This window comes from Mustela lutreola, chromosome 6 (assembly GCF_030435805.1).
Source record: "Mustela lutreola isolate mMusLut2 chromosome 6, mMusLut2.pri, whole genome shotgun sequence".
NCBI lineage: Eukaryota > Metazoa > Chordata > Mammalia > Carnivora > Mustelidae > Mustela > Mustela lutreola.
The window spans coordinates 7,661,763-7,688,341 of NC_081295.1; the positions used below are offsets into that span (position 1 = coordinate 7,661,763).

Below are 26,579 nucleotides of genomic sequence, written 5' to 3' on the forward strand. Positions count from 1 at the left end.
GGGCAGGCACACCTACTCATTGTTGGGACCACCACGGGCGGCTGGGCGGTGTGGCCTGCCCTCCAGAGGGGAGCGGCGGGGGACAGTGAACTGGAGGAAAGCCGGTGGGGGGAGCAGGGCCCACCTGGGCTGTGGGTACCCAGGCGTCAAGGAAGGCACTTCTCAGAGGTCACACGGGCCCCAGACTCACCACCTGCTCGCAGGCCAGAGGCGTGTGCCAGGAAAAGAAGAGCGTGCACGTCTGCTTGTCGAGAGAGATGAGCATGGGCCTGTTGGTGGGCCCCACCTCGGGCCTGCACACGAAGCTGATCACGCTCTTGTAGGTCAGACCGGACTTGGAGGGACAGGGGGACCCGCCCTCATACACCAGCTGTAGGACCTGATCCACGTAGGTCAGCCTCTTGTTCGCCTTGCCCACACTGATCCTGGTCTGCCCGAAGCAGGCCCCTGCGCGAACACGGAGGGAGAGGGAAACAGAGTCACGGACTCCGATGACCAGCTGTCTGCAAGCCCGGAGCTAACGCTCGTCACTCTGAGCGCCCAGCGTGGTGCTGGCAAGCGTCCTGCGTCTACTCCTCCATCACATGGTCCCGTGCCGCCCCCGCGTGCGCAGAGTGGTAGAGCAGGGACGGTGATGGGTCTTCAGCTCTACTCCTCTCTTTTGCCACAGGAACGTGGGGGCTGGGGACAGCCCTGGGGACGGGAGAGCCAGGCGACAGGCAGGAAGCCGCAGCACTTACCCACACCGGGGGCGCAGTTTTCATTGTCGTCACAGATGCTGATGAACACGAGCCCCTTCTCACTGTAGGCGGCCGTGTGTCCCACTCTGCCACTTAGTGAGCTCAGGTCAAACAGATGTCCTGCGAGGGAGGCAGGGGGACGCACGGTGACGCCAGCAAGCTCACACGTGGACCACGCTGGCTCTCGGGACTTGTGACTTCCTGCTGGGAGTCCCCCACTTGCCTCGTCCACTGACTGGGCCCTAAAGAGGCTCCTGGCCGCTAGTCTATACCATGAGGCTGCGGTCTCCAAGTTTATAGGATAGCTCATCTCTCCTCAGGCGACAGCGCCTCCGAGTGTCCTTGGGGCTGGGCCACAGCAGCCACTAGGATTGTGGGATTCAGGAGGGCCTGACGGCATCCCTCCCATGGCCAAGGGATGCCAGCTGCAGCCTGCTGGGTCCCCAGCACAGCCATGCAATCGCACTCTCCCAGCTGCCCCCACACTGGAAGATTAACACAGACACTGACTCCGAGTGAGGCAACTCCGCAAGCCTCAGCTGCTTCCCAACGAAGAAGTCCAAGCAAACATAACTGAGTAGAGCCAAGACAAGCAGCCAACATGCACACACGTGCCCAGAATGCTGCTGCCCAAGGGTGTCCTGCTCCCCAGCTTCATGTTAGTCCCTCACTCTGGGCACTGATGACTCGCTATCAGGCACTGGTGACCAACATGTCCCTCACTATTGGGGTGGGTCACTGGCAGTGCTACTGGGTGGGGTGGTGACTAATAGTGTCCCTCAGTGTTGGGGGGTTGGTGACTGGCAGTGCCCCTCACCTGTGGCGGGGTTGGTGACTTGGCAGTTGTCGTGCACGTTGCTCCTCACAGGACAGGCAGCCGGTGTGGGCCAGGAGAACGTATACTCACAGTCCTCCACCGCACTGATGAACATGGGCCTGGAGTTCTACAAGCGAAGGACAGAGCACTGCCAACGTGACCCAATTTCTACGACACGTCAGCTTACATCAAGTTAAGAGCTTCTCTGCAGCACCACGTTGAATTGTGGTCAGGGTCTTTACGGACCGAGGGCAGGCTGAGAAAAGCAAAGGGTCAAGATCTTCCCAGGATTGCGCTGGGGCCTTCACACACGCAAGGTGAGACAGACTCAGAGCCGGAAATCCACTTGGGGGAACACGGAGATTCTCCTACAGCTACAGCTGGGGAAAGGCAGGCAGGGGACAGGGCGAGGAAGCAGGCTCGAAGGCTCTGGTGAGTCAGGGGGGAGCATATAGCGGATAACGCTAAACGCAAAGGAACTCAAACCCGTTACTATCGACTAAACCAAGAGCCCCAGCCAGAGAACTCGCCCTTTCCTCTCTCATCCTCCACTTGCCCTGGCGAAGGCCCCTCTGTACTTCCCCAAGCCTCCTGTGCAAGACAGAGCTGCTAAGACCGATGCAGAGGGTACACTCCTTTCCAGATAAACCTGCAGCAGCTTAGCCACGAGACTGCAGCCCGCCCTGCAGCCCAGCCTCCTGGGCCCCCCACGGCAGAGCCCCTCACACACCCCCTCACGTCTCCTCCCACATGTCCATCAGCTCCTTCTTCCTCTGCCACGAGCCTCTGCCACTTATGGAGCTGAGAAGGTCTATCGGGGCCCAGGAGTCCAGTCCCCAGTGGCTCCCGTAGGCTAAGCCTCTGTACAGCTCCCCGAGGGGGAAGCCCCAGCTGCTGCTGCTGTCAGGGGGCAGACCCCAGAGCTCCTCCTGACATTGCTGGCCAAACACCGCCGGAGGCCGTGGGCCCTCCATCCTAGAACACTGAGGGGCTGGTCCAGCTTGACCTTATTCCAAAAATTAGCTACATCCCAAATTCTGAACAGCACGTGGGGCTTCACCTTCATCTCACACGTGGAGAGGTTCCTGCGGGGAATAACGGTCTCGAGAAACCATTAGTTCAGTCCCACACCTGCTTTACTTCACACACAGCAACCCCTGAGAGAGGCGCGGACCACAGAAATGAGCCCGGCTCCATTTACCGCGCCCCAGCCATGCACCAGCCCTGATGCCCAGGCCCCCGTCTTCTTCCTAAACTCACAACGATTTGGCGAGACGGGAACAGCTCGTGTTACTCACGTGTGAACAACTCAGCATGGCTAAGTAAGCAAGCTAGGAGGTACAGCGCAGCCCTGAACCTGGTCTGCTCACCTTCGGCTTCTCCCAAACTCTATCCGTAAAGGCAAAGAGCACTGTCAAATAGCAGTCTGCTCTACGGCCTTGGGGGGTCTTCTGGGGACCAAGCTTCAAGGAGAACCCACTAATTCTGAGACCTGAACTCCAAGTCAGACACCCCAGGAGTCAGCAAAGAGAGGTAGGTGCCCACAAGCCACAGGGCTGAGGCGACATGGCCGTCACCTGCTGTCCAACAGGGCGTCCCAAGCACTGCACCCACCACTCACACCCCAGGGGAAGCCAGGCCATCTCAGGGGCCCTAGGATCCGTACGGGCCCAGAGCTGCCGCACTGGGGGCTCAGGAGACTGTGTCACTTACCACTTGACTCTCGCTACAGGTGAAGCGGATGGTGGTTGACTTCTTCCGAATCTGGTCTGGACACAGGTCGCCATCGACATATTTCAGGACAGTGGCACCATCTCCCCATTGTGGCCCCTCGCTCACCCTGCCGAGGTTCACCGGCTTGGAGCCGCTCAGGAGACACGCGGCCGCTTCCGGAGGGCACGGCTCTGTGAGAGGAGACATGGTCGTTACCTTGGCTGATTTTCCAGCCTGCGATTTATCTGGTAAGTAATGTCAGGTGCGTGATCACTTGGTATCTGTTGTTTCTTCCACATGAGATGACAAAGATGCCACAGGACTTCTCAGTTAAATGCTGTTTTACTTCAGATGGAAGGAGTAGTGGGGTAGTGGGGAGAATCCAAGATTCCACAGCCTGACTTATTTCTGAATCCCCACTGTGTTGAAGCTAAAATACCTAGATAAGCCAACCGGACATTTCAAATGGCCCACATTCAAGGACCATCTTTAAGAGTTACTGAGAACTCTGCTGATTTCCCAGTCCCTAAAACGTCTGTGCTATCTGCCCTGCATAAAAAACCAGTCCCACCTCATGGATTAGGAACCAAGTTGTCACTGATCTGCCTGGCACAGAAAGTGAGAGGAAGCGGGCCACGACCTCAAGTGAACAGTCTCACCCGCCCACAACACTCTCAGGAATCACAGGCGCACGCGCAATCGCTTTCACTCCCTGTGTCTCCTCCTGCCCTGCTAAGAGTCACCTGCCACCATGATTCCCACCACCCGCCTCCAACTCGTGCTCAAACAACATTACTATGTTCCCAGCAGAGCCTTCAACAAGGACTTTTTCTTTTTCCCAACAAGGACTTCTGCTAGACCATCCCAGGGATCAGTTCTAAGACCCTTAAATAATTACTTCCTCCTGCCACCTCGCGGCCAAAGCGCCTTCACAGAACCCTGTTCTTGCTCCATCTGCCCCCAGTCTGAGCACAAGCCATCTGCCCACCGGGAGTCCTCTCTCACCGGAGCCAGCCTGGGGAGACAGAGACTTGCAAACGTTGATGAGGTAGTGCTCGGTGGCTCCTGTCCTTGTGACAGCTTCCCAGTTGTCACTGTACCTTGCTAGGGACGAGAGGTCGAAGGTGTTGCCAGCCCCATCTCTGGAGGGAAGAGAACACTGCGGTTAGGCTCACCGGGTACTCCAGGTGGACACCGAGCACTGGAAAGGCTCGACATTTGAGGTGCAGGCTGGGCCTGACATCCTGGGCCTCAGGTCCCGCCCAGGGACAGAACTTCAGACTGGACCTCGCCCACCACCTCCTGTCAGAGTGAACCTGAGCTCAGGAAACTTCATGACTCGGGTCAGCAAAGTCGTGTATTAATCCAAAGAAGAGCAAAGACAAAGCCTGCAAAGGAAGCACTCCCCGTGCTCAGGGCAGACAGCGCACCCCACAGAGCACGCCCCGTGCTCAGGGCAGACAGCACACCCCACAGAGCACTCCCAGCTCGGAGCACTCCCAGCGGCAGCCGCCTGCCATCCAGCCCAAAGGCAACCGCGGCCGCGGGAGTGCATGCACTGGTGCAGACTGTCTGCTCAGGCTTAAGTTCACTACTGTACACACCCCACACACAACCGTTGCTCAGAGCCAGCCCCACAGCAGGTGCAGTGTTAACGGGGAGCAAGACAAGCATCTGTCCCCGAGGGCGCCAGGTCCAGCTGGAGCAGAGGCGCAATCACAGATGCCACCCCACGAGGTCCCAGCAGGCAAGAGGAGACCGGAAAGCATCCACTGGTTCAAAAAATATGAGCTAAGCAGAGGGTGTTATATTGACCCCAAAGGATACAAATTACCCAACTTATGAAATTCACAGAAATTATCAGGAGAAACAGGATACAAATTTTTTTAAGTATAGAGTATGTCAGAGGGCAATTAAAGCTGAAGAGGAAAAACGTCTGCGGCTGGGTGGTTGGGGGGGGTTGAGATTTTAGATGGTGTGGTCAGAGAAAAACTCACCGGCCAGGTGACCTCACTGTATACATTTTTGTACTTTCATGAATTTATTACAATGTGCATGTGTAAGCTTCCGTTCTAACTGATTACTCCATTTTTGACTTCATTAATTCTTATAAAAATGGAGCATAAAAAACATGATAGGAAAAGCTTTATGTACAAAAATATAAAACAAGACTTTGTACACAAATCTCAGAAAACAAAAGACAGCCTCAAAGGGCAGCAAGAATGGCTAAGCCAATCAGGACTATCTGCTCAGAGGTAGTTCACACCCGCTAGAAATGAGAAATGAATTTGTTTCACAAGGAAACGCTCCCGAGGCATTTTGTTGGAAAAAGAAACATTTCAAAACATGACGATTCAACATCACTAAATGCAGATTCCTGAATGTACACTTTACCATACGTTACTGAAACTCAAATAATTACTTTACCTAAATAAAATAAAAATAATAAATAAATAAAAATAATTACTTTACCTAAATAAAAGGAGAGAACGCAACCAAACAGAACAGGAAGGAAGGAAAACATGGAAATGCCTCTACTTTTCCCCAAGACTGAATGCGACACCCCTGCGATCCCTTTCAGGTCTTCACACAGAAGAGGCTGCATGTCCCTTGCCCGCTCGGAACCACAGACAAAACCTCCAGGGATGGGACACAACGTGCCTATTTTGTGCAGTTCCAAAGACATTCCTGTTGGGAGTCATACACCGTAAAGTCCTCTCTCTTACCTCAAGGGCACCCAAACCCACCCAATTCCAGGAACCACAGGTGACCGAGACCAAAAGGGCCACCGACCGCCCCCGAAAACCTACGTCTGGGGGCCGCATCTCCCACACCACCCAGCCCCTCATCCTCTCCACGCCTTCTTCGCTGCTGTGCCCTCAGACACAAGCAGCGTGCGACGGTGGAGGGGAGGCCAGGTGATGTCCTAGTCACCCCGCTGCACTTACACCAGGGAATCACACAAGGTTTTCTGTCCCAACTGCAATCACCCCCCGGTGCGCATCTTAACCCAAAATAATCCCTGACCCGAAGCTGTGAAGGACTTGGAAGTTCACTTGGTCCCAGTGCTCATCTGACTAGGAAGGGACAAAGGCTTAGAGAAACCACCTAAGCTAACCTCCCGTGCCCCGAACTCCGAAGCTGGCCCAAGTTCCTCCGACATGAGGAAGAGTCAACAGACGCGTCCACTCACTTGAAGGAGCACTCGGTCACGTCAAAAGGCGCACAGGCGTACTGCGTCCGCCACTCGAACAGGTAGGAGCAGTCTGAAGTCTCCCTGAGAAACACGGGCTGGAAGGGGAGAGACGCGTCAGAGGGGGCGCTCCGGCTCACTCCTCACACTTCGGATTCGGAAGCGAACACGGGAAAGGGTGGTCACGAAGGGCCACGCAAGCTGACCAGGGTTCCGACGCACCTTCTGAAACTGAGGCACCTTAACTCAGCTACCCGAGGGAGTCTGAAACTCCAGAGCGGACGGAGGGCCGGGAGCACGGGGAAGCCGGGCGGCCACCCCACAGCTGGGAGCCCACTCACCCTCTGGGTGCTCCGGTCACAGTAGAAGAAGATGGTTGTGGAGCGCTGGTACACCTTATGGCAAGTGTCCCCCCCAGTGTAGTTCATCTTCAACAAGCCATTCTCATACGTCAGTTTCTGAGTGAGGAGACCTGCTCAGAGAGAACCGGATCAAAACAAGGACTGGCGCCACCATGCCTGCCCTAGCAGACCCGTCACATCCCCTGAGCCAAGGGCTAGAAGAGCGGGCACGCCCGGCCCTGGGTGCTGGAACCTGCTCCCGGCCGCACTGCGCCGCAGGCCTCCTCTCGCCCCAGGTCACCACGTTAGAGACTCACGGTGGGAACGACGAGTGGCAGCCACTCCCCAGCCTCGTCACCTGAGAGGTGGCCCCTACGAGTTCCCCCACACACTTGTCACATCAGCTACTTCTTTTTCAAAGTTCTTCAACTTAGGGGCAGCCGGGGGCTCAGTTAAGCATCCGACTCCTGGTTTCGGCTCAGGTCGTGATCTCAGGGCCGTGGGATCGAACCCGTGCTCAAGGAGGAGTCTGCCTGAGCTCCTCTGCCTCTGCCCCTCCCCCCACCTTGTGCCCACGAGCTCTCTCGCTCTTTCTACAATACAATCTTTAAACGTTTTTAAACACACTTCACTTGCCCAGCTGCGGAGGCAGCACTGTGAACAACAGCCTGCGCTGTAAGTTCCGAGCCAAACCCCGTCCTGGATGCCTCCCCTCTGACTCAAATCTAGAAAGTACTACCTCAGAATACCCACCACTGGCTACTTCAGCCTGCCCCGAGTTAAAATAAAGCATCAACAACTGGAATTACTAAGAACAAATAGATAAGATGCTCTCACAACATCTGCCGGTACAGATTCTGCTGAAGAAAATCAAATGACATCAGAAGCACCATGAACACGGCTTTCTTCTGACTCTAGAAAGAGGCCCCCCTTCAGTGTAACACCTTAACACGTAATTCCTCTGTTGCACAAGAGCAGAAAAAACCACACAGTACCTGCCACTTTCTGAAATCCCTCGGGTCCCCGCTTCTCCTGACACGAAGAGATCGCCTTGGACTTGTCACTAGTGGAGCAGACCTTTGAGGACAGCGTGCCACAGACACGGAAGTAATAGGCGTACTCGCCCGCGGTCACGACGGTGTCGTTGGCAGCCAGCGGCTTCAGGTCGTACAAGTTGCCGTGCCTTGGGTCCTTCACCTCACAGTTGTCTCCTTCAAGAACACACAGAAATGAAGGGCAACCGTGATCCCACGGACACTCACACTGTCGGGCAAAAAACGTCTTCCGATGTTTAATCAGGTGATTACTGTCTTAAAATAAGCATTAAATACCATTTCCACGTTTTCTCATCGTGCTTGAACACACAGTATAAACTACCTATCAGACAGCCTTCCAGAAAAGCCAAGGTCACAGGGTAAAGATCCACTTAACTAATCAAAACGCCAAGTTAAGGTTCCTAAATGCAGGAAGGCAATAACCGCCCATCACTCCAGGCAGGAGAGGAGAATGTCACTGGCAAAGCCAGGCAAGCACCAGAGTCAAAACCCATGGGTAGGAAACCATCCCTCCACTACGTAGCATCTCAGGACCATGCACGTGGCCAACGCGACGGGGTTTTGCACCTAGGATGCTGTCTGGAGTCTCTGCTACTTCAGCCGTTTACAACTATCGGGGGGCGGGACCCCAGGTCTTACCTTCCACTCTGATGACGGGACAGGCTTCCACCGTTCTCCAGACAAACACATACTCACAATCATCCAGAAGCTGAAATGTTGGGGATCCCTATAACAGAAACCGACAACTTACGTTTTTATGTTTTAAAGTCAGTCAGAAAGATAGCTGCAATTAGCCTCCAGCTTTCAATCTCCATGAGGCGAAACATAGAGCACTTGTTAAATACATGTAGGACGTGGAGAAGAATCTAGCCAAATGCTACTGAAGGCCTAAAGCCCAGGAAAGCAGGGGCAGCTCCGGACGCAGAGAGGAGACGCAGAGAAGGGAGGCGCCGACGGGCAGGCGCTGGCGTTCAGCCGCTCACGCACCGAGGTCTGAGCGCACTCGAGCATGATCCTGGTGGAGAAGCGCTGGTTCCCGCACTTGTCGCCGTTGACGTAGACGATACTCAGGGACCCATTCGCCGCGGCCTGGGGGCTGATCTGCACCACGCCCAGGTTCCAGCTGTTGTCTTCTGACACCAGGCAGGACCCCACTGCGCTGCCTGCAAGAGCCGGGAGCTTGACTGGGGCCGGGGACGGGAGGAAGGGAGACGGAACTGAAGTCAAATGCTCTCAACTCACCATGGCATCCAGGAATATAAGGGAGGGGGTTGCAAACACTCAAATAGAAAGTTCTCTTTCTTCCATCAGCCGAGGTGTCCACAGCAGTCCAGGGCTTCCTGACTCTGCTTAAGCCACTCAGGTCATACTCATTCCCAGCATCATCTGCAATACACGGAAACACAGGCTAGCCCTGCTTTCTCGCTGACCGCAGACCCCTCATGCACGAAACTGACGCCAGTTGCTAAGGACTCGGGCGAGCCACCGGAAACACAGAGTCTTCCTACAGACACGTACACTCACTCTGCCCCTCTAGCTGCCCTTCGCAAGGGGGACCACTGACAGGAGGTACAGAGCCTGAGGCCTCCTTGGGACACTGTTCGGCATCCGGGGTGCACCTTACACAGCTTCACAGCCTTTCTTTTAGGTCCTCAAATAAGATCTGATAATATTTCTTTCCCCTGAGTTTTCTTCTGTTCTTAAGCAGCTTCTGATCCCAAAATATAGATTAAAACCCTTAGTCCAGATTCTCTTCAAGAGAAACATCTCAAGCATAAGGATCAAAGAGGCACAGAACACAAACAAGCCAGACACTACCACACACTTACACGTGCGTGTAGACAGACTCACACACACATGCATGCCCTTGACCGGCCTTCCTAAACCGGGTCCTCTCAGTCTTACCTGTGACCTGGCAATCGACAGGAGAAGGGACGCAGGCCAGTGCAGTCTCAAACTCAAAGAAAGTGTTTCGGATCCCCCGGCCAGAATCAATGTCCTGATGCAGGAATGTGGGGTTTCCTGGGTAAACATCATCGTTGCAAACGAAGCGGATGATAAAGGTATCAGCGGTCCCTGGGGAATGAAGAGGCCAGACTTTAAGAAACAGAGCAGCCATCACGATTCATCCCAGAGCAGCAGCGGCCACTGGGAACAAACCTCACAGCCCCCCTTTAAAATGACGACACCGCCATGCTGGTCTGCTTCCCGAGGCCTGACATGAACTGCTGAGTAGCCACTCTCACTGCAATAGTGATCCACACAACCACGGGCTCATGGGGTGAACATAACGTCCTCTGTCCTGATATTCCAGAAAACAGGGAACCGCAGCATCCGCTCATCAACCCAAACATGAGCTAATGTCATTGATTCCCGGACAATACTGAGTTCCTAGTTTCCTAGTACACAGGAGTGAACGAAAGATATGTTTCCGAACACAGAATATACTGGGGAGGCTGTGGGCAGGGGGCGGGGGCCACTGAAGGGCTCCTGCAGCCAGGGGTGGCAGCAAGCCACGGAAGGACCTGCAGCAGTCCACGGGGCGGCAGGTAACGCCATCATCCCCATTCGGTCCAGGGGGCACCTGAAGCAAAGAGGTTTAGTAGCAAGCCAGAGATGACAGAGCTTTACGTCCAAGAACCTCCTGAGCGGCTGACTGTGGGGAGGCTGGGACCGGGGCAGGAGGAGGGAGAGCCAACAGCACAACCCCACTCGTGAAAGGGCCGCACGCCGGGGCCTGGCAGAGCACACAGGACGATTAGGGAGTGTGGGGCCACGGCCCAGAAGCGGGAGGTGGGGGACAGGACAGCAGATGGCTCTCGGTACATGCCCAGAAGGCTCCCAGTCACGAAGACCCCGGGACACCCAAGAGCTGCACCACACATGGTCCAGAGCTCACCTGTGGCGGGGGAAAGTGGCCCTTTGTAGGTCAGGGTTATAAAGCCCTCCGTGGACAGCTGCAGGCTTTTCTCGAGTCCAACCGGCCTTTCTGGCTTCAGGTTCTTGAGATCCTCTGTCTCAATCTCCGCCTCACAGCCAGAGGCTGGTTTTCCATCGATGGTCCCGCACACGGGCATCGCACCACACACGTTAAACTGGGGGCCAGACAGCGAGAACCACGCACGTTAACTCGGGCCACGTAACTCGCCACCAACAAGAGCCCCAGCAACTCAAACTCTGCCCCATGACCCAGACAGCGTTCAAGTACCAAGCACACGCTCGGGCCGTTCAGCCCTGAAGTTCGCACGAAAGGCAACATCTGAAGCCCAATGACAATGCCCATGAGCTGCTTCAGAGGAACACGCAGCGCGCTTCCTGACACAGCGCCACGTCCATGAGGGCAAGAGGTTCGCCGCAGGGGACAGAATGCGGACAGCGTGCTGTCAGCGAGGCAGGACATGCTCTGTAGCAGGAAGACACAGGGCAGCTCCTCCGCTTCCGCTAAGCACTCGTGGACGGCATGTCCACCATCGAGGTCACACGCTGAAAGCACTTTTCTTAAAAACTGAAGCCCCCTACTCCGGAAATGGCTACCAGGTGGGCTATGCGCAGGAGACCTCGGGGACAAAATGCTGGGGCGGGTTCCCTTTCCTTCTTTCAAGGTCTCATCTGTGAATGAGCATCACGGCTGAGAGAAGCCCGGGCCTGCCCTGCTGAGCCGTAGGCACTGGCTTCTGGCTGCCTACACCTGCGGCCCCTCCGACTGAGGGTGCAGGCCCCAGGGAGATGCCTCCCTCAGCAGCTTCAGCAGCGAGGGAGGGCCCCAGGGGGACCTGGGGGCAGCGGAGCCCAGCAGGACCAGGGGACGAGGGCACAAAGCCAGGGAGTGGGCTGGAAGGCCGTGTTGCCCTAAGTGGATGGATGGCAGCAGGCCGTGATGTCGCCCAGGACCCACAACACACCTGCCACCTCCTGACGCCCCTGCCGGCAGCCACACGCAGAGCCTGCTGGCTGCTTCTAGCACATTCTTTATGAGGTAGAGCACCTTCCAGCATGTCCTCTACGTGGGTCAACAATGTTCTCGTCTGCCTGCCTGCCTCTCAGTCTCATGTGTGGGCACATATGCTCTCGCCTATTATAAACCAAACTGCCTGAACAATCTGGGAGTCGGGGGTAGGTGGAGGACCTGCTGAAGAGCTGCTGAGGGGCAAATGCTGTTCAGTGCTCTGCCGGGCAGCGAAACAAGCTGTATGCTCTCCTGTGTGAGTTGTACCCGCACCTCGGTATCAAATCTACAAAAACGTTCTTATCCCAACTTCGTGTTTTCGAAGGTTATTCTCTCATTCCGCCAGGCCTATCAATGAAACAAGTGCTAGCAGAAGGTTCTAGAACATGGCCACCTGGTCATCTCTCGTTTCAGGATCAGGTAACTACCACTTCCCCTTGACTGGTGGTTCTCAGACTCCAGGGGCATCGGAATCACCCAGGGGATGGTTAAAACAAACTCATGGATCCACCGCACAAAAATCTGTATTTCTAACAAATTCCAGGTGACGCTGACGCTGCTGGTCCAAAACCACGGCTCCAGACACACAGCAACAGATCAGGAACAACTTATTTTTGGGAAAATAGCACCCTCACATCAGCACTATGACAGGATGGGACTGAGTTTTTCCTCCCTTTCCCCTTGAATTTGGGTTTTTCGTCTCCTCCTGGGGGAGACCTGTCATCGCTGCGCCATTCCTCAAGACACCAGCCACCGGCCTCCCCAGTGGTGGGGACTTCAGTGACACCGGCCACCGGCCTCCCCAGCGGCGGGGACTTCAGTGACACCGGCCACCGGCCTCCCCAGCGGCGGGGACTTCAGTGACACCGGCCACCGGCCACCCCAGCGGTGGGGACTTCAGTGCATCTCAAGACACCGGCCACCGGCCTCCCCAGCGGCGGGGACTTCAGTGCATCTCAAGACACCAGCCACCGGCCTCCCCAGTGGCGGGGACTTCAGTGCAGACTGCCTTGTTTCAGAGCAAACTGGAAATTCATCACATAACTCTTACCACAAAAGTCTTCCCGATTCCCGGGACCACGTATCCTTGGGAAGTGTTCAGCGGGTTAAGGTCGAACACAAAGCCACTGTTCGGGTCCCTTATGGAACAGGCCTGCAAGAGAAACAGGGAACTCAGACGACACAACGTAACTCCAAAGCCTGCGCACACGGACCTCACAGAACACATGCTTCTCACTGACCTCAAATCCCCAGCAGACAGCGGGCATGATTGATTAAGAACAAAAAACAAGCAAAAAAACCTTAAAGTTGGTTTAAGTGTTCTGTTTTCCACCTCACTTATTCACTTAAAGGCAATGGTGATGGGAGGCACAAGGTACCTCACGTCCCTCCTCTTCTAAGAGGCTTCTAGGAGGCTGCTTCCTGCGCAGCCCACCGGACGCGGGGCAAGGAGCAGCAACCCCAGCTGGCCGAGGACAGAGCGCGGCACCCTGCCCTCCCCGCCCTCCGCAGGCTCCACCAGCCCACGACCCTGGCTGGAACGGCCGTTCAGGAGAGCCTGGGTTCTGTTGCTAAAGCGGAGATTTTAAGGTGGAGGGAAAAAAAGAAGTCCCACCACGGAGAAAACAGCCAGGGCTGTGGGAACCACAAGTCTCCCTTTGGAGTCAGAGAGCACATCACAGCGCAGCCCGCTGCCAGGCCCCGCAGGGCTCACCTGAGGGCACGAGCACAGGCCACGCCCAAGAGCAGGACGCGCCAGGAGGGCAACAGACACACAGAAGAAATGGCAGTAACGGGGCTGGGGTCGGAGTTTTAGAACCTCGAGCATCACACCAAAACAGACGGGCCAGGTCCCGTAGATGATGGGGCACTGGTATGTGTGAGATCTTAAAGCGACGTGCTCACTACTCACTTGTCGGCAGCGGCAGCGGCGAACCCTCCGAGCCCCCCGGGGCGGGGATGCCACCACAACACAAATGGGACAAGAGAATGGAGCATGGAGCAAAGGGCAGGAGCCTGCGGTCAGCGGGGAGTAAGGCTGAGGGTCTGGTTCTTAGCCCAGCATCTGCGAGCCGGGGTGGGGGAGAGACGCGAACAGGAGTCCCAGAGGTCTGCTGTCAACATGCAGGAAACGGGGGCGCCACTAACTGATCTGGAAGCACGAGGGAAGGGGCGGTGCAGAGCCGGGACACCCGGGTGGGAAGGTTCAGAGCCGGCTCAGCGAGACACCCCCCGACCGCACCCGTACCTGGTCTGTGTCCGTCGTTATTTGGATAGGACAGGCGGCCTCTGTGTTCCACAGGAAACTGACCACACACTCCCAACTGAGGGAAAATATGGGGTGAGGATTCTGAAAGAGTAAACCCAGGGGACAGTCAGCACAACAGGACGAGCTCAATCTCGCCACACAGCAGCGGCCAGACCCTACTGAACGTTTCATGGTGTGTCCGTGATCGGCCAGCCGCCTGTGTGCACTGGCTAGTTATGATGGAATGTCCTCACTATTCCTACTAAAAAGATGGTACCCCTCAGGCTTGGATGTCACGAAATTCACCTGAGGTCATGGGGCAGTAAATGGCACAACCGAGGTCCAAGTCTTACGTTTCAGCCTGTGCTTCTGAGAAACGCTCTATGCTAAGAACACGCAACGTGAGAAGCCAGGCACAGAGTTCACCTACGTAAGCCGAAAACTGGGGAGAAGTGACCTGGGGGGTCAGAGGCCAGTGCAGGGGCAGAGAAGTGACTGGAAGGGGCGCCCGTGCTCCGTGCAGCTGCTCCCGGCTCAGTGAGCGCTCCGGGCTGTCCATGTCACGTACACTCTGTGCACTTTTCTGGGTGTGTTTGAGAGAGAAGTTCCCCAAACATGTGCGGGACCACGTTCTGCAGCAACAGCAGCTCACGCCGACAGTTTATCACGCCACCGGGAGTTCTGTTAGCATTTCTCAACAGAGCCTCCCCATGACCCCAGGAACCCGGTTCTGTCATCACCCACCATGTGTACACAAACGAGAACACAGGGGCCCAGGGAGTCAGGACACCTGCCCAGGCTCGCAGGAGAAGGAAATGGCGGCCGCCTGATGGGGAGCCCACACCTCGCCCCTCGCCCCCCGAGCACCCTCGGACCTGGAAGTCCCCCACCCTCTTGGCCTCGACACCCGTCCCAATAAAACAGAAGCACATCAGTCCCTACTGCCCCACGGTGTGAAAAGGAACTGCTTTAGCCGTGAAAGTTCTCAAAGTCCCGTGGCTTGCGGAACCCTGCAGACGTGACCCCTGCTCACGGTCTCTGGCTGCACGGGGCATGGCCAGCCCCACACAGGCCCTCGGAGATACAGTGACTATGGGAGGCCACTCTGAAAACACAACACAGTCCACATAAGGTGTCACAGGAAGGCTGGAAAACTGAGGACCCCAGAAAACCGCCTGGAACAGTCCAGTATGTCCACGGCAACGAGAAACCACAGTGGGCAGAGGGAGGCAGGCGAGGCTCTAAGGAGGGGTCAGAGACATGCCCAGAGATGGCAAGGACCGGGCTGGGCAGCTGGGAACCCTTCCTGAGACTGAGGAAGAAAGCAGCCAACCCAACCCCAGGCTAATCACGGAATGTGTTTACTGTTCGGTCATGGAACACCTCTCTTGCACAACACCGGCCCACACTCACCCAGCTAATAACTTCATCCCCTTATCAGAGACCCCTTCTTGACCTCTAAAGAAATCATCTCCTGGAAAAAATCGTGTGTTTGCAAATGACACAGAGACCTCAGGATCTGCAGGGCACCCGAAATGTGGGAGACAAAGTCCCCGGGACCACCGGCACTGGGTGCACTGGGTGCTCTTCCTTCCATGAAGCCAGAGGACTCGGCACGTGGACCTGACCCTTTTAAATAACTTATTCAATAATTAATGTGAATTCCGCTATCTCCACTCTGCATTCATCTAAGAGTCTGGCAATTATTCAAAAAATATATGACCCAGATATAAATGTGAAACTCCAGGTTAAAAAGCAACTGGGTTTGTGACAGCCAAGTTCTGAGCATGAGAGCCAGGGATGGGGCCTAACACCATGAAGGTATTTCATGCCACTGAATTGAACGCCTAAAAAAGGCTTAAATGGTACATTTTATGTTATTTATACGTTTCACTGACTTTTTTTTTTTTTTCAAGGAAAACGATTGGGACCATACGACGACCTCCAGAGCAGTTTTTTTTTTTTTTTAACTTTTTTTTTTTTAAGATTTTATTTATTTATTTGACAGAGAGAGACCACAAGTAGGCAGAGAGGCAGGCAGAGAGAGAGAGGAGGAAGCAGGCTCCCTGCCGAGCAGAGAGCCCGATGTGGGACTCGATCCCAGGACCCTGAGATCATGACCTGAGCCGAAGGCAGCGGCGTAACCCACTGAGCCACCCAGGCGCCCCCAGAGCAGTTTTATTTGTGGAATTTTTTCTTCTGCTCCTCCCTGGCTGAGGAACTCAGGGCCAGGAGCAATCTCTGTAACTTTCTCTACTTCCTGGCCTTCATTTTTTATCCTTGATTTGCCCACAAATCACACACATAACCCTCACTGTTCATCTGTAGCCCTGAGCGGCACTGACCCCAGCTTCCTTGTCTATGAATGTCCCTAAGACCTGTTCTGCCGTCAGGATCCCCCATCACCAGCTGACAAGAACTAAGGGACAGGAGAGCGTCCACACAAAACCCTAAGAGGAACCACCATGCCAGACTCCTTCATCTCCAGAAGACACACATCGACTGGCCCTCTGCCACAGAAGACCCCGAAGGAAGCAAGGTCATGGGCCACGCGCGCCTTACCAGGCTGCCCCTAGAACAGACGAGATGGATCCTGGTGGTGTAGGTGGTCAGCCTCCCATCGCTGGTGGTGCACGCCGAGCCGTTCACGTACTCTATGAGGAGGCTGCCGCTGTCCTCCACCGTAGGGCCTCCCTTTGCGACCCCCAAGTTACTGATGGATGCTACCTCAGAAAAGGAGCCCTGCAAACGAACGGGTCTATTAGGTTTTCCCTCCGCAGAGAAAACAAGGCTTCTTCCTGACTGCTACATTTGATTCTTGTTATTCACAGCAAGTGTGATCTGTGAAGTCACCACAAACACTGCCCCATCACGCCCGGGGAAACACGTACCTATACAGACACCATCCCACAGAGATGATGATCTTAAATCCTAAGAACTTCTGCTGGAACATTCTATTTTATTTTATGACAATAAATGTGGTGTGTGATGGGTCTGAGGCTGTCCCAACAGGGATCTAAGATGGGCCTCGAGCCCTACCCCCAGACCCCACACAGCCCCTCGTGTCCCCTTCCACGGTCATCGATCGGACAGGCCTCGAGAAGGAAGAGCTTTGCCTGGCCCCGCCTCCACTGGGAATGCACTCTGGAGCCACTCCACACACGTCCACAAAGGACTGGGGCACTACAGGTTTTGATCTGGGGCCACAGGCCTGTGCTGGCAAGGCAGTGCTTCACACACACAGAACCCGTGGACAGCGAGGACTGACTGTACTCTGAGGCCATGGCTCCACAGAGAGTGCACACACAGGTATGCCCGCGCACACGCCCAGCGGGGAATGTCACTCCTACCCACCAGGGCGCGCTCCAAGCCGCCACATGACAGGCGCCAGGAGAAGTACGTTCCCGACGTACCACGCCCTATTTTCAAAGCAGCACGCGTACATCTTTATTTTAAAATTCCCTGAGCACGAAGAACACAGGCAAAGGGCCCAGAGCTGTGGCAGTCACCGCGCTGGATCGGGGAGGAGGCGCCCCAAGCAAGGGAGCACGCACAGCCCCGCCACAGCCACAGCAACAGTCCCAAGCCACGCTCCCCTGCGTGAGCGGAAGCAAGAGCCTCTGGAGCCAAAAACCATTCTTCACAGAAGGCTACGGACTGAAGGACACTCGTGAGGCTCCATCAAGACCAGGCATCGGAGCGTCCTCCACCCTGTGCCGTGATCGGAGGCCGCCAGCTCCAAGGCATTTCGTGAAGTTCTAAATCTGAACGATGACTCGAGCGTGATCACGTGCGGGGGGGGGGGGGGGGGGGGGCGCTCCTCCTGCTCAGGGGGTTTTGTCCCAGCAGCCGGGTCCACTCTAAAATACCCGCCTCCACCCGCCAAGTCACGTGCTCTGCAGGGAGGGTGAGACCCACCTGCTCATTCTTGTACCTCATCTGGCACACCGACGCATACCGATCGCAGCCCGGCACCGGGTTCAGAGGGCGACACACGTTTATGTAGTATTTCCTCCACGAGCTGTGCTCGCCCGCGTTGTCCATGGCGTACCAGTTTCCTCCACGACCGCCCTCGGATTTCGCGAGACTAAAATGTGAAGGCAAAATGCATGCTTCTGATGCTAACAGACGCCAGTCCGACAATTCGTTTCTAAGAAGTTACGGACAGGACGAAACTGCCCTGCCCATCAAACCACAGGACGCAGCTCACCGTGACTCACAACACCCACGACTAGCTCGACCTTCACTGACCTCGCACGCAGCAGGACCCTGCACCGGCCCCCTCCCCCTCCGTGTTGTAAATGATGCAGCTGCAGACAGACTTTGCTATGACGAAGAGCAGTGAACGTCACAAAGGCGACCAGAGCGTTGTTAGAATTCCTTCTGCTTAAAAATCCCCAGCTTGGCCCTGCACCCCCAGAACTTACTTGACTCCCCATTATCCACCCAGTTACGAGCTCACCAGCCAAGCCTAAGCCAACCTGGACCCAGGCCGGGGCCAAGGCCAAGGGCGGGATAGCTCTGGCCTCACCTGGAGAGATCGTACTGCTCCATTGTGGAGGGGTCGGTCACCACGCACTCCAGGGGCTCCACTGGGCAGGCGTAACTGGTGTACCACCGGAAGTTGTAGGTAGAGTTATCTTCCTCCTGATCACGTGACAAGGAGAGAAAAGGGATATATGGCAAAGAAAAAGCAGAACATTAACACAAAGTCAGCATTTAAGAAACGGCTGGCACTTTCCCTAAGTAAGAACCACAGGAAAGAAAGTCTACTTTGCCCGTCTACACCTGTCTTATTACAAATGACGACGTCCCAGTAATAGATTAAGACTCAGCTGAGTAGCATCAGCATGATTTGTGATGCAAGTTTCGTACACAAAATCAACAGGGTCGCGGGTAACCACCAAGGTGCACGGTCCAAAGAATAACCAGCTTGGATGAATGGTGCCTACGTATCCTGGCAACTCTAAAAAGATTAATTACAATCATAGGAGATGTTGATTGGCCAAGAAACCAGACAAATAATAGCTCTGCTTCATAATAAAGGGCCCATGACAGGGTCCTGTATCTCAGGGAGCCAGACACTTTGATGGATTCTCCCCAGGAAAGACCACAGCTCACGCCTCACCTGTGGTTAGAACCTCATTTCATTCCAGAGAAGTCACCAGCCCTGTTCCACCCACTGTTGTCCTGCCCCCTGTCTTTACGAGACCAGGGTTCTCTCTCTCTCGGCTCTCCTCGGTGACGGAAGCCCATGCGCGCTCACGCCGCACAGCTCCTACCTGATACTCAGGTACACCAACTCCGGCCTCTCGGTCACAGAGGAAGGTGATCAGTGTGGCTCTTGGTGTGTGCTTTTCATTATTATAGGGCGTGCCATCTTTGTAGTTCAACTGGATCATGCCATCGTAATAGGACAGTTTAGCATTGCTCAGTCCCAAGTTCCAAGCCTTATTACCACTAAAACAAGCAAACAAGCATCTCTTAGGAAGGACAGCAGGGCCAGAAGGGCTGTCATGCTGTGACCCGGAGCAAGGCCACCGCAGTGCAGGGGTGGGGGGCGCGGGGGTAATGTCCGTGACCCAGGGCTACAGATCACCGGGGTCTGTGGTGGGGCCAAAGGGCAGCCTCACCCCACACCAGAACCCAAGGCCACACTCAGCATAGCTGGCTTAAGGTACAACCACCCCCACTGAGCTATTACCACACCGAACAGAGAAACATGTGCGTATCTAACAACCGAGACATGCAAGCTTTGCTGAAGTAAGGTATTATAAACTCCGAGTGTGCATGTGGCCTGCTTCCTTTCCAGGAAATGGAGCTCCTGGCATCCTCTGCTTTTGAGGCCAGGGCTTCTTAGAGTTGCACACTCCCTGAAAAGCAATGATGTCTGTGGAGAACACACCTACTCCTGAATAAAACATCTGTCAGTATGAGATATCTAAGGAAAGTCCATAACTAAAAAGGAAGTTACTTGCATTTTGGCTAATTGACAGGCTCCGGAGCCCGGCGGACAGGAACTCAGAGACACCGCACCGCAAACATTTATGTAGAACTCATACTTGTCTGTGTTGACTCTATATGCACCATTTTTCTTTGTGAGAGGTGACAGATCGAAAGAAAACCCTAAGGAAGAGTGAAAATGACGCCATATGTAAGGTCAGTCAGACCACAGTTGAGGAGGGTGGCCCCAGGCTCACAGCTTCAAAGACAATCTTCCCAGGAACCGGCCACTGACAGGGAGCCGCAAAATGGCCAAAGAGATGTTTTCCCCTCAGGCCGCAGGCACTGAACTGGCGGACATCTCCCCTGGAGATGGATTTGCCACCACCATGCCCACTTTACCGCGTTAACCTAAAACCAGACTGAAGGTCCAAAACTGCCGATGAACAACCAACCAGTCCATGTGAAGCTAGATGACCACAACACAGTGACCTTCTTGAAAAGTCAAAGGCAGGTTTCTAGGCCATTAACTTATGCAAAGAGCCTGTCCAAACACCATTCATTTCCTTGTGGTCCTCACATTCTGTACTCAGTGCACACTGCCCTCTACCATGCATCTAAGACGTAGTAGCTTCCTCATTATCTCCACAGACACCAGGACTCTGGTGAGACAGTATTAGTCTAGTTCTCAAGTGGAGTAGTTCTTAAACTCCCACAGGAAATATTTACGAAAAGAAAAAAAAAATCTAAGCCATTGGAGAGGGCACCCCACCAAGGTGGTGTGCGCGCACACACCTGCCTGGGAGTCAAAGACCGTGCAGTTCTCGCCCTCCGTTTTGGACAGCACGCAGGCGGCGGCTGTATGCCACTCGAGCTCATAGAAGCAGCCGTCGTCCTCGGAGGTTCTCAGCACTGGGGCACTTTCCAGATCACCTGTCAGTGAGGAAGACAAATGGATCACTAATCGGTCCTCAACTAAAAATAGTCCCACAAATACTGGGATTCCGCTGACATGAGGTTCCTAGAGTAGTCAAACCTGTGGAGGCAAGAAAGAAGGGCAGTTGCCAGGGACGGGGGTGGGGAGCTCGTGTTCAGTGAGGACAGAGTGGGAAGATGAGAAAGTTCTGGAGACAGACGGTGGCGATGGCAGCACGACACCGGGAATGTGCTTCAGGCCACTGAGCCGGACACCCGAGGAAGGTCAAATGCTGAATATCATGTTATGCGCATTTTACTACATTTTTTTAAAAACAGTAAATGTTGTGTTACATATATATCACCCACAACTCAAAAAACACTCAAAAACAAAAAAATAGTCCTAGCCCTTGACCATCTCCCACAGCTGGGCACTTATCCAAAGAAAATATTTCAACAGGAGGCGGACAGGGGACCTGCAATAGCACAATCGCCAGCCCTGGAAACACGCTATTAATCCAACAATAGGGAAAATGGTTAAAAATAGTAAGACCCAACCATTATCAACGAGGAAGTCCCTAAAAATTATAACTATGACTGCAAAACACAGAAGAGTATTCACGAAATGCCATGTTTTGAGGAACATTTAAAAAAAAAATTCCGAACATATACAGATTTTGACCCTGTTAAACAATGTAAACCTGTAAATACAGATAAGTGAAGAAGAGCATTGTCTCTAAAGGGTGAGATCACGTACAACATTTTTCAAGCGCTTACGATTTTCCCCCTTTGGAGGAAGTAAAGCAGCCGCACAGCCGCGCGGTATCAGTCCCGAGGAAGAGGAAGCCGCACTGAGACCCATAACTCATTTGGAAAATTGCAACATGACGCTCTCGACACCATATGGTTTCTCCATTTCTGGACTGGTCTTGGGTGGGGGCTGGGGGCTCAAAGCCACAGACCGCCTCTGCAGGTTCTAGAACTGGGAATGTGTGGTATGAACCCTTTCTACCTCCCCCTCTCGGCAGCGGCCCGTGAGAAACAGAAATGAAGGGCGCAGCCTCACCCGGGACAGAAGCCACCAGCACGTGTCGCCTCTCCCCTTTCTCAAAAGGGCTCACCTGGCTTACAGATGAGTGTTATGTTAGTCGTTATCTTCTTGTGGCCACAGTCACTACCGTCGGTATAGGAGAGCTGAAGGTTCCCTTTCTCTTTCGTGGGAGAAGAAACGAACTTGCCCAGACTTTTAAATCCATCCTTATCTGGAAGAAAGGGAAAACAGAAGACATAATTATAAATGATGACGATGTAAAAAAAGGAGGTACAAACGCGTCAGCCAGGCCCCAGCAGGGTGCTGTGACCTCTTCCCAGCCCTCCCAGTCTGGCGCCGTGGTCGGTGGGTTTTTCTCGAGGGACAGGTTTGGCCAGGCCATGGCAGCCACATTGAGGACACCAAGGCCACCTCTAGGCCCACTGGGACAGAGCAGTAACGATAAACAACATCTCGCTCCGTGGGCACGAGAGACAGACAGCAAGCGTGCATGTCACACCATCCCAGAAAGTAACACCCTTCCCCAACTTCCAGGGCCTTGCTCCCCTGAAAACACAGGTCTTTTGAAAGCACAGCCAAGAGGCTAGAGTTTGTCCCGGGACCAAAGCAGAAACTAACTGAACCTGTCCAGCAAGCCAGGCGGGTGACTACTTCATTCTTGAGTCAGTTGACTTTTACTATGAAGCCCTGAAACTCCGTCCCCAGCCCTGCTTACACAGAGGCATGGGCGCGCCCGGACCAGCTTCGGGAGACACATCAGCAATTCGGAATACCGGGGTAATTCCCAAAACCCAACCTGGATTCACAACTCTTTATCTAATGTTTGTAACAGATTCTGATTACTTCCCCCGCCTCTCATTTTCCAGGGGAGTCTTAAGTGGCAGACAACTCTCGTGCAAAACATCTACGTCAAAGCCTCTGCAGGAAAACCACGGGACCGATAGAATTACAGCAGGAGGAACCCAAGGGGCACAAGTACTCTTCTATGGAGAATACGATGAGACGCCACTCGTCCAAAGCCGTAACTTAACAGTCATGGGCAGTAAAGCTGTTAAAAACTCAAAATCAGTTTCATACAAGTACTGGAAATGTTATTCTCCAAGTTACAAAGGGAAAAGATGACCAAGTAACTCCAAGCCTGGCTCCTTCTGTCCCCAGTTACAGGGGCAGCTCACCTCAGACGGCTCTGGCCACTCCGTGGCAGCGGAGCACTTAGTTTCTAGAGCACACTGAGCAGTTACCTACATGTGAGTCACTTTCCTCCCCGTCCCGGATACGCGGAACCCAGAGAGAGGAGACGGCAGAAACCACAGGAGGATTCTCCAACTTGCTCCAAACTGGATGCAGCCGAGTTCTGTGTGCCTTTGGGAAAACCAGCACCGTGGGCCCCACTCTGACCACAACTCACCGACAGAGCAGGCGGCCGCATCTTCAGGGCAGCCTCTGGCCTGGCCTTCCTGCAGCACTCTGTGGCAGATATTAACGAAGAAGTGCTTCTTTTCTGTTTCCCCCTCGCTGCCATCCACAGCTTCCCAATTCTGTTCCACTTCTATAATTTTAAAAGAAAAAAAAATTCTTTTAGCCAGAGGCAATGATTATTTCTCTGTGAGTCACACCATAAATGGTGATTAAGCCAAAGGAAAAGACCCAAAGCTCACCAAGCATGTAGTCCCTTAAACCCCAGTACTCACGTTTCTGGATGCAGCAGACCAAAGGCACAGAAATTCACTGAGCTCCTCAGGCTTCTCTTCATGGAACAGAAACAAAGCACGCCCCAATACCTCCTCAGAAGAGTAGCCTTACCACGAGGTAGGGACAGGGAATCAATCAGCGAAACTCTCCCAAGCACCGAAGTGTGAAATCAGAAATGGAAAAGCACATCCAGATGGCAACCTGTGCCTTGCACCTGGCCGAGCACCACGCTTTCGGTCCCACGCCCTCCTCCGACCACCAGGAAGGTCAAAGACACCTGCCCCCACTTCCCCACCAGCAGACCTAGTGCAGGCCATGCTTTGTTTCAGGAAAATAACAAAACACACTGGTCCCTGAGCTCAAACATCTTGTGATCCAGTCATGTACGAACAGAATCAGAACTTCACAGAAGATCGAGGGCGTGCGTGCAAGTGGAAAGAGCAGGACCCTGAATCGGACGTGACCCACAAGCAGTGGCCAAAGAGATGAGTTAGAAATGTGTGTGAAGGGCATACAGAGACTGGGGCACTCCTTTTACAGACAGGATGCTGGGGTTCAGAAGGGAAAGGCCACCACTCGTCAGGGTAACAGTCACTCTGCAGAGCTATGTGCCAATGTCAACACCCAAGAAGAGCCCATAGGAGGCCATGCAAAGACAAACAGTGACAAGGCCGGGGGAGTGGGGTGAGCTGACAAGCTGTAAGGCAGGACGACTGTTTAAAGCTAGCAAGGAAGGAGTTCTGAGGCAACCTCAGCAGTCTGTGTGGATCCTGAGGAAATGCTCAGGTCCCTGGAGAGCCCAATGGGAGGGCACGCGTCGGCTGCGTGAGCGCATGTGTCTCTGTATCGCTCACCGGCCCCTGTGTGTGTCTGTACGCGGTGGCATGTAAACAACAGTGCCGGACAAAGGGCTCTCACAGTACCACCCAGCTTAGTGAGACAAAGCTGAGGCCTGCAGGAGGCAGACATCTCACTCAGGACCAAGCACAACACCGTGTTCTCTTTCCACCGCACCAAGCCGAGCTCTTCGCAAACACGTGTGTACCAGCACTGAACCACGGCACCACTCCCAGCTGACCAGGTGCTGAGTGACTACCGTGCAAAGTACACTTGCTGCCAAGGTAGTTCATCAAACCTGAACATTTAGAGAGGTCTCGTGTCAAAAAGCAGCTCTCCGACACTCCTTACAAGAGAGGAATCCATCCTTCTACTATCATATTGTCCCAACCAGATGAGGACTCAGAGTGCATGAGTCATCACTCCCACGGCACGGGTAACTCTGTGACTCTAGGCAAGCATTCTACCTCAGATATTATCTCCACAGATGCAATTTGCTTCCACTTACACCTAATCCCAGGGCTGCCGAAAGGGCAAAACTAAAAATGTCCCAACTAGATTCAGCTTCCCCGTGGGGAACCCCGATTCTTAGCACTCGGTCTCTCGACACACACCCCCTCCCCAACCCCCATGAAGTTCAAAGGCCTGGGGCAGGGGTCACGTTCGCCAGGACCCGGTCTGGTACCTGTCACATAGCCTATGCCCCACGACACCTGCAGAGCAGACTACCTCCTGCTCGGCCGGTCTCTACCATGAAGCTGGGTCTCAGGGACAGACCTCTTCACTCGGATACAGCGAGGAACATGGCATCCGAGGGCTCCCAGCCCATTCGCCTTTCAGCCCCACAAGCATTAGAGGTTGCACAGGAAATGCAGACCCCACTTCAGAGAGAGTTTGTCTTAACAAAGGGGGAAAGCATGGGGGTCAAAATAAGAGTGAACCCAGCCACACTGGGTTCCGACCCTGAAGCCCGACAGGCCAGGGGTGAGGTGGAAACACGGCCCACTTGAAGCAGGCTGCTGTAGGACTCTAAACTTCCGCTGTTGACGGTTTTTGACTGAGATGTAAGTGACATGGAACACGGCAGTCGTTTCAGGTGGACAACGCTGTGACTAGATCTGTGTGCCCCCATGTTTAGTTACCATCCACACCACACACAGATACAAATGTGTACGTGTGTGTGTGTGAGGAGAACTTTCAAGATCTCCTTTCTTAGCAACAAGAACGTGTATCTAAAATTAAAAACTTTCTAATCACAAAGATCAAGGCCTGGGACGTGGCCCTTTTTACTAAACTAGGATAAGATTCGCCAGGGCATCCCAATTAGAACAGTCCTGCCAACCTCAAACTCAGGTATTTTACCTCCTAATTCAGTGTCATTCCTAATAATTTGTGTAACTGCTGCATGAAAAGGCGGCGAGGAGAGGCCAGGAAACAATCAGCTGACAGTTCAAGAAAAGGAAGAGCATTTCCAAAGGTTTTCATAGGGAAAGAGGCAAGAGAAGGTTCCCGTGACCAGGTGGACGGAGCCCCACGGGGTGTGCGGGCCCTACCTGAGTGCCGGGCCAGCGCCGACAGGTCATATCGCTTCTTCCCATCAGTCACACTGCAGAGGAGATCCTCCTTCTCCTTCACACAGGCATACTTGGTGTCCCACGTGAAGAAGTAGGTGCAGTCTACCTCCCCGGTGAATACGGGCACTCCTTGCCCATCGTTAACTGTGCAATTGGAGAAGGGAAAAAACAAGCACTCCATTATGTGACCAAAACCCTGTCAGCCCACTGGCCACGCTGCCAGCAGGGCAGTGCCAAGCCCCAGACATCAGAGGTGTCAGAGATTGGACACCTTCTCTGGAGTCTCAGACAAACCCAACCCCTCAGTAGCAGGCCTCTGTCCCTTCCACCTTTAGGAGGGTCTCAGTAAGCCATCAGGCCGTTCGCAACACGTTCGCCGTGGGCATGAAACGGGGGCCTGACGAGGAACATGTGAGCCCCCGGGCAGGGCTTGCCACGCACGGGCCGTGGTCAGCCCCGAACAGACTTGTGCGTGGACCCCGCATCAGACAACAAGGGAATCACCCACAGGCGG

The 26,579-nt window shown here is 54.2% G+C and overlaps 1 protein-coding gene and 1 long non-coding RNA gene across 4 annotated transcripts in view; one reads left to right on the top strand and one right to left on the bottom strand.

The window, feature by feature from the left end:
• The window catches only part of IGF2R (insulin like growth factor 2 receptor), a 96,248-nt gene that overhangs the window by 21,322 nt on the left and 48,347 nt on the right, over window positions 1–26,579 (bottom strand). The window contains exons 11-34 of the mRNA XM_059176613.1: window positions 26,045–26,209; window positions 23,371–23,511; window positions 22,033–22,173; window positions 20,792–20,929; window positions 20,032–20,179; window positions 19,336–19,513; window positions 18,585–18,700; window positions 17,972–18,140; window positions 16,616–16,795; window positions 14,054–14,155; window positions 12,857–12,958; window positions 10,759–10,954; window positions 9,765–9,935; window positions 9,102–9,245; window positions 8,847–9,022; window positions 8,499–8,586; window positions 7,800–8,015; window positions 6,805–6,935; window positions 6,464–6,561; window positions 4,276–4,412; window positions 3,271–3,461; window positions 1,558–1,684; window positions 741–860; window positions 191–447 (exon numbers count right to left, since the gene is read on the bottom strand). Of these exons, the coding sequence (XP_059032596.1) occupies window positions 191–447; window positions 741–860; window positions 1,558–1,684; window positions 3,271–3,461; window positions 4,276–4,412; window positions 6,464–6,561; window positions 6,805–6,935; window positions 7,800–8,015; window positions 8,499–8,586; window positions 8,847–9,022; window positions 9,102–9,245; window positions 9,765–9,935; window positions 10,759–10,954; window positions 12,857–12,958; window positions 14,054–14,155; window positions 16,616–16,795; window positions 17,972–18,140; window positions 18,585–18,700; window positions 19,336–19,513; window positions 20,032–20,179; window positions 20,792–20,929; window positions 22,033–22,173; window positions 23,371–23,511; window positions 26,045–26,209 (3,632 nt within the window). The remainder of the gene's footprint in view (window positions 1–190; window positions 448–740; window positions 861–1,557; window positions 1,685–3,270; window positions 3,462–4,275; window positions 4,413–6,463; window positions 6,562–6,804; window positions 6,936–7,799; window positions 8,016–8,498; window positions 8,587–8,846; window positions 9,023–9,101; window positions 9,246–9,764; window positions 9,936–10,758; window positions 10,955–12,856; window positions 12,959–14,053; window positions 14,156–16,615; window positions 16,796–17,971; window positions 18,141–18,584; window positions 18,701–19,335; window positions 19,514–20,031; window positions 20,180–20,791; window positions 20,930–22,032; window positions 22,174–23,370; window positions 23,512–26,044; window positions 26,210–26,579) is intronic.
• Window positions 1–26,579, top strand: part of LOC131833400 (uncharacterized) — a 43,403-nt gene that overhangs the window by 10,182 nt on the left and 6,642 nt on the right. For 2 of the 3 annotated variants that reach the window (XR_009354444.1, XR_009354443.1), the window contains exon 2: window positions 3,290–3,518. This is a non-coding gene — a long non-coding RNA (uncharacterized LOC131833400). Of the gene's footprint in view, window positions 1–3,289; window positions 3,519–5,851; window positions 6,449–26,579 lie in introns of those variants that run through there. The other variant, XR_009354445.1, reaches the window with a different exon arrangement.